The 14634-nt window shown below is 46.0% G+C and overlaps 1 protein-coding gene across 1 annotated transcript in view; it reads right to left on the bottom strand.

Moving 5' to 3' along the window:
• Positions 1-10269, bottom strand: part of GNA14 (G protein subunit alpha 14) — a 147711-nt gene extending 137442 nt beyond the window's left edge. Inside the window, exon 1 of the mRNA XM_070431466.1 lies at positions 10118-10269. Coding sequence (XP_070287567.1) covers positions 10118-10241 — 124 coding nt within the window. The 5' untranslated portion in view covers positions 10242-10269. The remainder of the gene's footprint in view (positions 1-10117) is intronic.
• Positions 10270-14634: the final 4365 nt, after the last annotated feature.

Here is a 14634-nt window from a genome sequence, read left to right as displayed (position 1 = left end):
ATTAATTTCCTTTCAATGTGCACAAATCCATGCACTGGGCTACTAGTAAATATATATTCAAAATGAGTACTTAGCCAAGATATTGGCCATTTTTTAAAAATCAACTCTGGGATTTTCTAATTTATCTTTCTTAAAAAACCAGCCTAATCCTATCTTCTTTTCATCAACATTCCCAGACCACCCAAGAGATCTCCATTGCCTTCAAGAAATTCCTCATATTTCTCATCTAGTATTTCATGTAAGCCACTATATAGGGAATGACATACATATTAATTCAACCAGTGTTTGAGCTTAGCTCTGAACTCAACACTGGGATTAATGGTGAGCAAAGTCCCCATGGAGTTCAAAGTCTCTCATCTGAAACTCTTCTTAAACCTATCTGTTGCCTAGATGTGGCCCATCCACCATTTTGGAGACACTGGAGCCCTCACAACATTTGGTTGCTCTTATTTTTTTTCTTAACCTTCCTTGTATATGACAGTTCCTCTAATCTAGGAAGCAACCCTTTTCCAAGTTTCATATAATAACTCAAAATGGAAACCTGTGGGCTAATGGCAATACAAAGTGCTTTCTTCCCTAATCTAATTTCAGCATGGAAATTGGTCTCATGAAAGCAAATACAATGTCAATATCTAGAACAGATTTGCTTTATTTTAAATTTGTGCTATCTGATTAGAGAAAAAAGAAATAAATTATATCTTTGATTCCAAGATTTATTACCACAGAAATGAACATTTTTAAGGTTGAAATGCCTTTGCACTGAAATGTATATTACTATGGTTTTCTGGGGCGGGGGGGGGAAATATTTTCAAATCAATGGCTAGTCTTACAATCAGTGTCGTCTTAGAAACAATGGAATTCAACATGAAGACTCAGAGTCACTAAGTGAAAGAATGGTCTGGCAACTCGGAGATTGGACTTCTAGCCTCCATTCTGCCAACTGGCTACTGAGCACCAAGCCCTGTGACATCTGTCCAGTCTCTTCTCCCCTCTGGACCTTCTCCGCCCATCCATAAAATAAAGTTTTGACTGTGCTCCTCAAACACTCTGTGGTAAGGAGCCAGTTTTTAAAACTTTCCCCTCAGTTGCAGAGTGATACATTTATGTAATACAATAAGAATCCCTTGGATGGCACAGCACTGTTAAATTGCTATAAAAGTTTCTAGATGCTTACTCCCGATTTCTGCACTTGTCTTATGTGACCAGACTGGCCTGGGCCACAACTGGTTTTTGAGTGGCATTGACTTAGACTTAGACCACTATGTTGATTAGATGATGATTCTGCAAATGATTTGCTACCTTCTTTTATTTGATTTTGTTCAGTAATACAATCAGCTTATATTTCCCAATTACCTAGTAGCTGATCAGGAGAAACAAAAATTCTGGGAATGAGTTGTTCAAAAGGAAGGTGTTATTTATGACAGATTTGAGATAATAGTGGCATGGCTGATCCATTTGTGGGTCACGGACAACTAACAATACAGAAGACACTTTTCAAGCAGAATAATTAAAAAATAAGTATTCTCTTTTCCTCTTATTCATTAAAAAAGTAAAAAATATATATATAAAAATTTAGCAGTTACTTAAAAAAAAATAATTGACAACCAGGAACAGTACCCTTTGGATGGAAATGCCAGCCAATGTTTCATGGGGCAAGGGGGAGGGCGGGGATTTTTCAAGAGAAGACCGATATATGGGAGCTGTTACTAGAATATGCTTCCTCTGCACCACTTAGTTCAAGATAAAGATAATACTTAATGGTTATTAGCCACAAAACCATTGCAATTTAAGGAGCACAACTTTTTGAGTAAAGCATCGAAGTGCGAGAGTGCACGCCAATGTGACCACTGGTTGCTTTTATAAGGACTCCAGCCTTAGTAAATTGTATGTATGCCCTTGTTTTTCCTCTTGGCCCACCAATTTGGGGACAAGGCTAAAAGACCCATGCAAAGTACTTAGCTCAGACTCCAAAGACCCTTCATCAAGTTGATGAAGGAGAGAGTGCTTCAACTTCAAGAAACAGAGATTCCCTAGGCAGGTCAGCCCCAAGAGCCTCCTGGGTAACTGCTGAAAGGCAAGGATGCCTGCCTCAGAGCCTAGAAGTGACAACCAGAGGCTGCCAGTCCTGACTCCAGGCCAACGCTATCTGACAGAGGTTCTCAACCTGAGCATGTGTCAGGTTCACCTGCACGGCCTGTTAATACCGACTGCTAGCCTCACTCCAGAATTTCTGATCCAGAGGGCCTGAGAGGTGTTTCTAACAAGTTCCTAGGAAACGCTGATGCTATTGGCCCTAGAAACATTCTTTGAGAACCATTGAAATAAAACCTCTGAAGACAGAATGGGGAAGACCTTAGAAGTCACCTAACCCAACCTCTCATTTTATTTATTTATTTTTTAAAATATATTATTTTTTAATTTCAGAGAGGAAGGGAGAGGGAGAGAGAGATAGAAATATCAATGGTGAGAGAGAATCATTGATCGGCTGCCTCCTGCATGCCCCACACTGAGGATCGAGTCTGCAACCCGGGCATGTGCCCTTGACTGGAATCGAACCTGGGACCCCTTGGTCTGAAGGCTGACGCTCTATCCACTGAGCCAAACCAGCCAGGGCCAACCTCCCATTTTAAAAGTAAGGACCCTGGGGCTCAAAGGAAATTCTTCCTTATTGTCATATATCCAGTACTCAGAGGCTCTCCCCACCCCACACACATCAAAAAAAAAAAAAAAAAAAAGGAAGCTCAAGTCTCCAGAGCCTTAAAACACTGCTCCTTTCATGATTCTGTTCTGGCCATACACTAGGTCCCTGATCTCTGAGAAGGGGCACCAGTAGAAACTTCATGCTGCTGACCCTCCTTCTGGGAACTACAAGCTAATTCTGTCAGCCACCCTGAACTGGTAGGGGGTTGGCAGCACAATGGGAACTACTCCTTGCCTAGATTTTAAACCCAGAGAACACGTTCTCACCATTATGCCATGCTGCCTCCCACCCCCACCCCCTGATTCCTGCCAGCTGGGCATAATCAGATGGCCTGAGATGTCGAAAAGTGACACAAGGCTGCAGGAGATGGTCACAGAGGATTCACAGCGCCACTATGGAGGTGAGCATCCGGGACCATCGGGGTGGCAGTCACTGGCGGGGTGCCGGCAATCTGTCCGATTCCAGTGTCAAGACTCCCTTGGATCCTGCCCTTTGGCTGAGCCTGCTCTGCAATTCCCATTGATTCTGTGTGCTTCCTGCTTCCCCTCCAATAAATTATTCTTCTGCTTAAATGGTCTGCAACCAAGAACCCTGGCCAACATGATAGCCCATTAATTTCCTCATCAGCAGAGAGCCAACTGCTCATAACGGAAGTTAGAGCTCCCGCAGAGGCTCCTGCAGGGACTTCTGCCTTTAGAGCTCTTAGATTTCCACTGATGCACTTCCACGCCTTGGACAGTGATTGCAGCAGGCTGCTGGACTCACAGCAGGCCTGCCCCAGGCCGTCTGTGATGGATGACCCTTGGCCAGAAGTGACTGATCCAGGAGTTCACCCTGATCCACAGCAGGCCTGGGGCTCTCACAGAAGCAAGGAAGCCCCAAAGGGCACTCAAGCTGATGGCTGTGCCCCAGAACTACCCTGGCACTTGCTCTTTCCCTGTCTTTATTACTCAGTTCCTTTAATTTCATGAGATGCCCCGGTGAGAATCCTTCCAACAAAGTCCTCTTTGGTCTGAATTTCAACCTCCGTCTTCAGTAACATCATAGCTTTTTGACACTGACTCACTGAAAACATCTCTCTCTCTCTCTCTCTCTCTCTCTCTCTCTCTCACACACACACACACACATACACACACACACACACACACACACACACTCTCTCTCTCTCTCTCTCTCTCTCTCTCTCTTGGCCTTCTCAATCTACTTCCCTCTCTCCCTCCCTGCAACCCCACACAGGGGAGTTCTTACAAGGAACGCCTTTCTCCCTGTGATTCAGGTATCATAGGAAAAGAGAAAGCAAAAGCTGATCTAGACTCGAAGGCATCTTTAAAAAAGAAAAGGAACGTGTTGAGGGTTAAGACATTTTTTTTACATTGCTCTTTAGATATTGGTGATTGACTTGAATTAGTGGACTTGATATCTTTGTTTAAAGTGGCTTAAACATCTTAAAAGAAAAGCTGCAGTTCTCTACTAAAAGAACCAAGGCCCTGTAGAGCAAGCATGTCAAACTCAAAGGCTAACACAGACCAAATAAAGGAGGCATGTGGCCTATGGGCCGCAAGTTTGACATGCTTGCTGTAGAGAAATAGTTAATTCCATGACTAGGAAGGGCAGTATAAGATGAGCCTAGAGTTATTTCTGAAAGTAAGAAAATACTCAAAGAAATGATGGGGGCATGTCACAATGACATAGGAACCACCTGGAAGGGAATCTCATTGTGCAAATAGGGCACAATTTGAGGACCAAAATGATTAAATACAGTAATGAAGTAAAACCCATTTTTTTAAAAAAAAAAAAAAAAAACCCCTAGGGATTCACAAGTTTGTAAGAGTAATAAATAAATAAATAGGATCAAAGGGAAGGTTGCTACAGGGCCAACTGATAAAGATGGAGATAGTGCTAGAGTTGGGAAATCATCATTTTGTAGTCATCAAGTTACAGATTGGATCAGGAATCATATCAATACAAAATCTAGAGGAGCAGAATATTTGCAAGGTCTTAGAAAATATCTCCCCACAAAATTGTTAGTGGAGAAAACAAGCAGGTGATCAAACTTAGTATCACCAACAAGGGACAGATAGACATGGGGTGCCCCTAGAGGTGACCCCTGGGAAGGACACACATCACTTACCCAGAGTTCCAGCCAAGAACATATAGTTGGAATCTCTAATTGTAAGAAAATCACCAGACAAACCCCAAATGGGGAACTTTCTATTAAAGGGAGAAAGGGATTAAAAGGAGAGAGGGTTTAACCGGAGGGGGTGGGGGGAGAAAGAGGAGACTGTACTCTTCAAAAATGTAAAGTCACAAAAGCAATGAGAGCCTGTGAAAATGTTCCAAATTAGAAGAAACTAAATATATGTAGGGTGTCCCCAAAAAATGTATACACACACTTTGAGTAACTATAAAGGCAGTGCTTATTAAAATGTACTTCCTTTTCAAAATTGAGCTATCAACTGTTAAAGTTTGGGGAATATATATGTAATACATATACATATACATATACACATACTTGTACATATACATGACTGACACATATTTACCCTCAAACATTTCAGAAAAACTGAAGGGAACACACAAAAGAGAAAGAAAATTTCAGTAATAGGTCAATAGGTATACCTATGGGTTTTTTGTACTATTCTTATCCTTATTGTTTCCAAATTTTTAAAAATGTTTTCATGATTAGAGGGGAAGAGATTGATTACAAAGGGGCACAGGGAAGTTTTGGGGATGATGGAAATATTTTATATCATTATTGTACTAACGTTCACACAACTGTTCATATTTGTCAGGACATCAAATTGCACACTTAAAATTGGTGACTTTATTGTAAAACATACCTCAATGTCCCTTATTTGAAAAGGTACAAAGGGTAAAAGTCCATTATCTGAAAGGTTGTGTATTCGTTTAAAGGCAGGAAGAAGAGGGAGGACTTGCATTTGTCTTGTGAGGGGATCCGGGGACTGCTGCGTCATGGGTGGAAGAGGCTATGTGGGGAGGTTGGTTTATTGCACCCAGGACAGACATAAGCCACAGATAAAGTTTCATGGTCTCCCCTTTCTGAAGCATATTATGACACAAAAAATTAAGCATTTTTGCATTAATATTTATTTTGTAGTGAACATATTCACCTAATGGTGAAGATAAAACACTAAAACCAAATGAAATCTGCCCTCTAAGAGGCCCTTCACATAACCCCAGATCCTGAGAACACCACTTACTGTCCTCAAAAGTTTCTCTTGGGAGGCAGGGAGAAGTCTGCATGTCCTACACAAGCCCCACATGTGGCTGGCATCACCTTCCCCCACTTCCCATCTTTCATGGCCCTACTCAGAGGACCCCTCCCTCCCTCTTTTACTCCTTGTAGTCTCTTATGACCACCTTCCTCACAACAGTTGTGAAAAGACAACTCCCACTCAGCTTGGAAATGATCCTCAGCTTGGAGCACCATGCCTGGCACTTTGGAAAAGTGTGCTGGATTAAACTAAGCCAAGAGGAAGGAACGTAGGCACACTTACCATTTCCTTCCTTTTCCTCTTCACAGAGACAGAAAATTCTATCACCTTCTACTGAGAAATCCATACTGTCTCACCATCCCCTCTAATAGACTTCCAGGCCAGAAACATGACAGCTCATAAAGTGGGATTCTATTGTAACCAATGCAATAAAACTTCCTGGGACTCAGACTTTCAACTCTGGTGCAAGGACAAAGAGAGACTTGATATTTATAATGAGCTTATGGCTCAAAACAAATAAAACAAAACAACAAAACAATGAGGGAGACTCAAAGCAAGACATTTCTGTCAAAGTACAACCAGGACTATAAAGACTAACTGCTAAGTTACCTACAACTGGTCAACTAAAATGGAAAGTAACACCACCCTGGTGCCTAAAAGAGCTTGAAAATGGAGCAATGATAGCAGACACTTACCAAGCATTCATTGCCAGACAAAGCCAAGAAAAGTCAGTCCACAGCTAAGAAAGGGGAGAGCCAGGGTTTGAACACAAACAGCCTGGTCTAAGAACCTCCATTTCTAACTCCTATCCTATATAATAAAAGGCTAATAGGCAAATTGACCGAACAGCGGAACGACCGGTCGCTATGATGTGCACTGACCACCAGGAGGCAGACGCTCGACGCAGAAGCTGCCCCCTGGTGGTCAGTGTGCTCCCACAGGAGGAGTGCTGCTCAGTCAGAAACTGGTACAGTGGTGGTGGTGGGAGCCTCTCCCTCCTCCTCCAGCAGCGCTAAGGATGTCCGACTGATGGCAAGGAGCAGACCTAAGTCATCAGTCGGACATCCCTGACTGCGAGAGGGCTCAGGCCAGGCTGAGGGATGCCCCCCCGCCCCCACCAGTGTACGAATTTCATGCACCAGGCCTCTAGTACCAACATAAGTTCAATTTCAATGCCCCAGTGAACGTTCCTTCCCAGACATTTCCAATGTGAGGGCTACATCCAAAATTAAGTCTCAACCTGATTAACATTTCACCAAGCCTCATTTAAAATCAATAAAAGATCACATTTCTCCTCATTTCATTACTTTTGTCCTGATACTTTCTCCTGACACCGAAGAGTACTTATCAGAGTTCTTATCCAAACTCCTTTTTGTCTTCCTTTCAACTGAGGGACTGATAAGGATTTTCTTTCTTCTAAAGTCCAGCATCTTCTTTATTTCTGACCTCCTTCCTCTGAGAGAGCATCGCGCTGGCATCTTGCAATTAATAGCCCTAACCAGACAACAGCTTTTATCTTTCCTATGGACTGACCCACACTTTCATTAAGCACAAACAGGATTTGGACTGAACCATCGATGTACTTCAGAAACATCCTCAGATCCTGTAGTTGCAAAAGCAGGGGTCCTTGTGGAAGAGGTGGTGGAATTTCAGCTCAGTCCATGCCCACGCATTTGCAAAGTGGAGCTTCCACCTGAGGCATCTGAGCAGTGGATCATCTAATCCACACACTCTGGTGAATGAACTTTGCACTCAAACTGCCTGACTTCAGACAAAACAGCATAGAGCAGTGGTTCTCAACCTTGGCTGCACATTAGAATCACCTGGGAATCTTTTTAAAATCCTGATTTCTGGGCCTCATCCTCCAGAAATTCTGTTTCTTTGTTACTAATGTTGTGGCCCCACCCCATAACAAAGAAACAGAAATTCCCAGGTGATTCTAATGTGCAGGCAAAGTTGAGAACCACTGGCATGAGCTTTCCCTGCCTCCCATGTTTTCTGAGTCAGTGATTCCTCCTTTGTTTTGAGAAAAAAAAATGGAAGTGTGCCCTATTCCCTTAAAGATTGAAGGAAATCAGAGGTTTTAAAGTCCATCCTTTGGGGGTTCTGGACAGCTCCATGTGGTGTGGAAACTATTTCTAGTTGTTTCTGAGTGATTGGCACTGACTCAAGGAGGTAGTCACAGTGAGGCCTGGTAAAAATGGGGGTTCTGGGAGGTCAGGCAGTCCTGCCTCAAGGGGACAGGAACAGGGTTGGGGCAAGGGCCAGGAAGATGAAGAAGGATTCTAGTCACCAGGATTAAATTTGACTTCGAGGGCAAACAATTTATCTGCAAACATCCCTCCCCTAGTTTGAGTGTTAACGCAAGCATTTTCCTTCAAACAAATAGGCTTACAGGCAGTACAGTACAACTCAGCTTACTGCTTCATTTTTCACACAGAGAGCCAGCATTTGCCAAGCGCCCGGTATATTCCAGACCCTGTACTTCACACACTGACACAAAGCAAAATGCATCAAAATGAAAGAGGGTTCAGCCTGTCCTTGTATGCCCACCTCTATCATGGGGCCTGGGGCAAAAGTACAAATGGAGGCCCTGTAATTACTACTTTAAAGTGCTAATCAAGCTAGCAAACTGGCACATAATCCTCCACCCTTGACAAATCTAGCTTTATAACCACCTGGAGTCCAGGTAGGTACAGTTTAGAATTCTCGGAGCCCTCAGAGTTGCAGGACAGACTGGAAAGAACAGAACTGGCCAATGAACAGATGCCTTCCCTTCCCCACCCAGGCTCTGCCTCGCCCCAGGGAGGCCTCAGCACACATTTGCAAGCTATTCCACAACCCCACACAGCACAGCTGCCCCTTCGGGCACTCCTCAAGGATGGAGTCTGCCCTCTCTGCTTGAAAAGGCCCTGAAGACAAGCTTGGGGACTTGGGGCAGGGAATTCCATCAGTGTCTGGGGCTTGAAGGTCAGTGAGGACTCAGCTCGGTGGGGAGGGGCACAGCCTGGGGAAGGTCAGACCCTGACCTCTAATCGGGGGCAGTAGGGGTAAGGGGTTTCCTTGCACAGGTCCAAAGCACACTGACTAAAGCCTTCTGTATTTTATTCTAACTGGGTCGGCTTTTCTTTCCTTAAGGCTTTCTGGGAGGGAGACTCCTAATATCAAACACACACTCATGCGCACTCACTGATATAAAGAGAATTTCTGTATGGAATGTATAAAGTTAAAAAAGCTGAAATACTTGCAGCTGCTCTAGAGAGATTTGGCAGCTGAAACACTGGTCTGAAAGAAAGAAAAGGTAAACATTCCTCAAAAAGCAAATGTATTGAACAGAATTCTAGAAAGTCAGATAGGGTCCTTGTCCTAAGGCATAAATTGGGCAAACCTTAAACGTTTCTTTCTGTTTTGGGAAATGTGTCCTACCTAAAGCGGGAGACCCCTCCCCCCCCCAAAAAAAATAAAAAACCAGATCAGCTAGCAGAAGCACCTGGGACCACAAAGTCAGAATCCTAGGAACCACCGCCCTGAGTCAACTGGACAAGGGAGTTTGGGGTGGGCTGCAAACAGAGAAGCCTCCCAGAGAGAGCCAATAGTGGCAAGCAGAGGGGGGCACAGTGGTGGGAGGGGGAACCGTGGGGTGAGTGGCCAGGACCTGGGCTTCACCACTGACTTAGTATCTGCTTTGCCTTTTCTTGGTCAAGTCAATTTGCCAACTTTCTGCGCCTTCATTTGTAATTCTCTAAGTGGGGGTATCTGCACGCATCACTTGGCGGTGGTGCCCGTAAGAACTCAGCTCAATCCCTCACTTGGTAACCGCTCAGTCAACGGGTCCTTATTTAGAACTGAGAGCGCAGGGGCCAGCGCTAGAGCTGAACCCAAGTTGTGGATCAGGCAGCTCCCCGCCACCGACCCGACCTGCACATCCCAGATGAGTGTCTGCAGAATCCTCCCCTGGAGGCGGAGGGGTGGGAAGGTCGAGGCTTTAGGGACAGAGGCAAACCAACCAGAACAGCTGGGGAAAGGCACACACAGGTCAAGTGTTCCTCTCAACCCTGTTTGGGAATAGTCGAAAGTCACCGGGTTGGAGGTGCAAAGGGCCGGCGTCTAAGACGACTTGTCAGCCCCTGGGATTGGAGGAAGCCGCGCCGCGGGGCCCGGCAGGGAAGGTGTCACTCACCCAGCAGCAGCAGCTTGAGCTCGCGGCGCGCGTCCTTCTTGTCCCGGCGAAGCTGCCGCTCGATCTCTGCGCTGATGCGCTGCGACTCCTTCTCCTCGGCCGACAGGCAGCAGCAGCCGGCCATGGTGCGCGCCGCGCAGCCCGCGGGCGAAGAGGCCCGAGCGCCCCGATCCTCCGCGCGGCCGCTCACTGGGCCGACCCGAGAGCAAAGGCAGAAGGGGGCCGACTCGAGTTTCGGGGGAAGAAGCCTGGGCCTCGGGGGTTCGATCCCTCCTCGCGGGCGGGCTCCGAGGCGGGGGGAGTCCGGGGCACTGGGACCCACCAAGTGCACCGGGGACCCGGGCTCAGGCAGCCCGCCCTCGCTCGGGGAGAAGAGGGCGCGCTGCGCTCCGCTGGGGGCGATGCCGGCCCCGGAAGATGCGCGCCCCTTGGCACGGGAGCCCGACGCCCAGTCAGAGGGCGCAGACCGCACGTAAAAAGTTGGGGCGTCGGTGCCCGGGAAAGCGGACGCCCCCGGGGCTGGGGGTACCCCAGGCAGGCTGCAGGCACGGCGTCGGTCAGAGGCAAAGGTCCTGGCTGTGCCTGGCCTACAGAGTCCCGAAAACCTCAGCAGTGACCAAAGACTCCGACCAAGTGGAAAGGTCCCTGCCGGCACTTATGGCTCAAAGTGCCAGGAGGAGGCGGAGCGTCTTGAACCTGCAACCCTGGCCTCTGCACACCAAGCCTTGGGGCACACCACGCCGGTGGCGCCTGTGGGTGAAAGGCGGAGAGCAGGGTAGGGGTGGGAGGTGGGTGCTAGAGTCTTCTGGAGCAGCCCCCACACCTGCCCCCCTGGCTGTGGCGTCTGGGCGTGGGGAGAGCCGCCCGCCCAGGTTGCCGTGACCGGCGCGCTCTGGCCCTGCTCCCTGCCTAAATCCGGGTTCCGACAGGTGAGCGCGTTTCACCAACTCCCAGCCTCAACTCTTCCCAGCTGCAGGAGGGGAGGGCAGCCAAGCGCTGCCGGGCGACACAGCATGCCGGGGCCACCACACCCTGGTTTCCTACACCGGCTCCTTCAGCTTCCCGATGCCCCAAGTCCAGCTCGGGCTTGGTCCAAGCCCCTGGTCAGCTCTGCAGCTTGCCTTCCAGGTGCGGCTAGCCCTGAGCCGGCTGGCGTTGCGCTCAGAGAAGCAGCTGCCACTGGGCTCAGTTAAATAAGAGAAATCCAAGAGCCAAGAGTAAATATCCTCCCAGCCCCTTCCTACCCCCGGACGAGGAGGGCTGGGGATGCGGGTAATGGAAAACGGCTGCTGCTTTGCATTTCATAACGAAAAGACTCCTGCTATGCAGAGAGGAGAGCTGATTCGTTTCCAGCAACACCTGGCCTGTTCCAGGCCTCAGCACCTAGCAAAGGTGTGTCCGCACAGCCACGTTGGCCTGGCTCCTGGAACGTTGGGAGCAAGTTTGAGCTGCATTGATAATAATAATTAGCACGTAAAGATTGAAAAGCACCTCTTTGTACTCAAATAGCACTATAAAATGCAGATTACAGCATCTGATTTTGTCTTCTGTGTTGATTTTGAGGCAGAGCGCAAATAGGTTCACGGGAAAAGCAGAAAAAAACAAAGGGAAAGGGAGAGGACCCTGCCGTACACAGCACTGAACGTTGTTTATTGTGGGGTTTTTTTTTTCCTTCTGTTCTTCAAGTCAGTATATGCCATTTAAACCACTTTATGGCCTTAGGTAATTAGCTAATGCTTCCTCTAGTAAGAGCAAGCAGCAGTGCCTTTCATATGAGTCGCATACATTTAATCAATTCAAATGGAGCATATTGAGTGGAGAGAATGGTATGTGTCATTATATAAAGAAGTTGGCATTATGATGCTATCTGGCTGAAGATCTTATTTATTTTGCAATTTAGAGAATGTAGACAAATCAGGCGTTGAAAATGAATGTGTATGCTTAAATGCATGACTTTATTTTCATCTGTTACTGACTTGTAGACAGTAACAGTGACCCCTACAGGAAAACTCAACATTTCCCATTTAATCCTTGGCCATTTAGTCACACATATCTCCCTTAGCCTACAGATTCATTTATAATTTGAGAATAAGATCTAACTCCTTAAACTAATAGCTACATCATAATTATTTGTATTTTTTAGTTATTAAAATTAGGGCAAATTTGAACACATTATTTGGAATAATTGGTCTAAAGTTGCTAAGATTTCAGAAAAGATATAAATTATTATTTATGGTAAATCTGTGAAACTTTCCTGGGCTATACAACTTAGTAGTATGTATCAGAAGCCTTGAATGTGTCCCTCCCTTTTGACCAAACTGGTATTTCTCCCCTTAAGAAATAATCAGATAGAAATCATGATTTAGGTGCAAAGGTTTTATTTCTAATAACAACAATAATGCAAAATAACCTAAATGCCCAACAACAAGGAATAGGTCAAATAAATTATGGTATATCCATCCAATGAGATATTATATAGTGACTATGTGAATATGTGAGTGACAAATTTGCAAATAAAGATTTTTTTTTGGGGGGGGGACTCATAATATATTTAGTAAAAAAGGCAAGATACAAAAATATAAACAATTTGAAACAAATTTTACCATGGGAACACACATAGGCATTTTTAAGAAACTAAAGGGACATATACTCACAAGATAAGTTGCTCTGAGTCATAGCTCTTTGGTTGGTGTTAATTCCCTGATATAAAATTATTTGGAGCAGCTCTATTAAGGTCATCTAGGCCCCCCTTTCCTCTACTGTAAAACAAGAGGGATGAACCAGATTAAGCTCAATGGGATCTCCCAAATGTACCATTCAATTCTGTTATGATTTTCACACTTACATGGTAGTATTAAAAAAATCATAAACCTGTTTTTTATTGAGCATTGGTAGTTAGTGAGAACTATAAACTAGGATATCACAAGTCAATTATTTTTATAATTGACTATTAGAGGCCCAGTGAAATTTGTGCCGGGGGGGGGGGGGGGGGGTGGGGGTGGTGGGAGGTTGTCCCCTCAGCCCAGCCTGCACCCTCTCCAATCCGGGACATCCCTCTCACAATCCTGGACCGCTGGCTCCTAATCACTCACCTGCCTGCCTGTCTGGTTGCCCCTAACTGCTCCCCTCCCTGCTGGCCTGATCACCCCTCACTGCCCCTGCATGCTGGCCTGATCGCCCCCAACTGCCCCCTCCCTGCCAGCCTCGTTGCTCCTCACTGCCCCGGCACCAGCCTAATCACTCCCAACCACCCACCTCTGCTGGCCTGGTCGCTCCCAACTGCCCCCCCTACCCTGCTGGCCTGGTCGCCCCTCACAGTAACACCCCCCCCCCCCCCCCCCCCCCCCGCTGGTCTGGTCGCCCCACGCAGCCTGCTGGTTCAGTCGTTTGGTAGTTCCTCACTAACCCCCTGCAGCCTGGTTATAGGCAGCCATCTTGTGAGGGCATGAGGGTTAATTTGCATATTACCTCTTCATTATATAGGATTTTTTATTCATGTTATCTTCAGGATCTGGAAGCAGGATGAGAATAATTTTAAGTTATTAATTTATTTGCAACATGTTACCAGGAAGGGTAGTTTTGAAAAGAGATTTTAGTGAAAGAGAATGTTTGTTTTCCTAAAGTGCTACAATTCTGTGTCATTCTCAAAGAACAGAGCATAGCCTGGACATGTGTTTCAGATACCTGCCAAGTGCGGGGCCACGAAGGTGAGCTCATTGACATTCCTTTGACTGTCCTTTGAATCTATGCCAAGCCCTGTACCAGGCACTGGGGATTTAGATAGTAAGACATTCCAGACTTTAGGTTGACTGTAGTCTAGTAGAAAGAAGTAAGACTGAGACCCTGAAATCTGAACCCACAGCTTCTTGCTTCCTCCCAAAGAGCAGACAGTGAGAGCTCAGAGTCACCCGGGTGACTCTCCACAGTCCACAAATGTGCAGAACGGGCCCTTCAGCTGAGCCTCATTTCCTGTCACTCTGCTGTAACTCCAGAAAAATGTAACTACGTGTTCTTGCCACCTCCATGTCTTAGCACATGCTGTTCCCTCTTCCAGCAGTGTCATCTCACCGTAGGCAAAGTTAGTTAGGTACTTTCCCAAACTCCTCTGTTCTGAGAAGCCGTTTCACCCGTTTCAGTTAGACCCATCTCTCTCTGCTGCCTAAGCACTTTCCGTGTCCCTCTCTTTAATATCTCGCTCTATTTCACTTGTTGGTTTCTCCTCCTGACCCATTAGTTTCTCACAGGCGGAGAGTTTTTCCTGTTCATCCTGGTATTTCTAAATTAATAAAATTTAGTTGACTGAATAAAATTGAAAACAAGAAGAATTAGCCAGAGACAAGAGAAAGCAACTCAGAGAGAAAAGGAAGTTCTTGTGATGGAAGACAGCAAAAAACCAACAAGTCTTTTGTTGTAACAAATCAATGTATGATTTAGGAAAGACTTGGGTCCCCAATTTGCCCCCAGAGAGGAAGTGACTGCCCTATTTCTAATTCAGAACTATGAGGAAACGTGCAAGT

This window comes from Myotis yumanensis, unplaced genomic scaffold (genome assembly GCF_028538775.1).
Source record: "Myotis yumanensis isolate MYYU_CA2020_CCGP unplaced genomic scaffold, mMyoYum1.0.hap1 SCAF_12, whole genome shotgun sequence".
NCBI lineage: Eukaryota > Metazoa > Chordata > Mammalia > Chiroptera > Vespertilionidae > Myotis > Myotis yumanensis.
The sequence above is the reverse complement of the archived record's forward strand: the minus strand, read 5'-3'. Positions and strand labels throughout refer to the sequence as shown.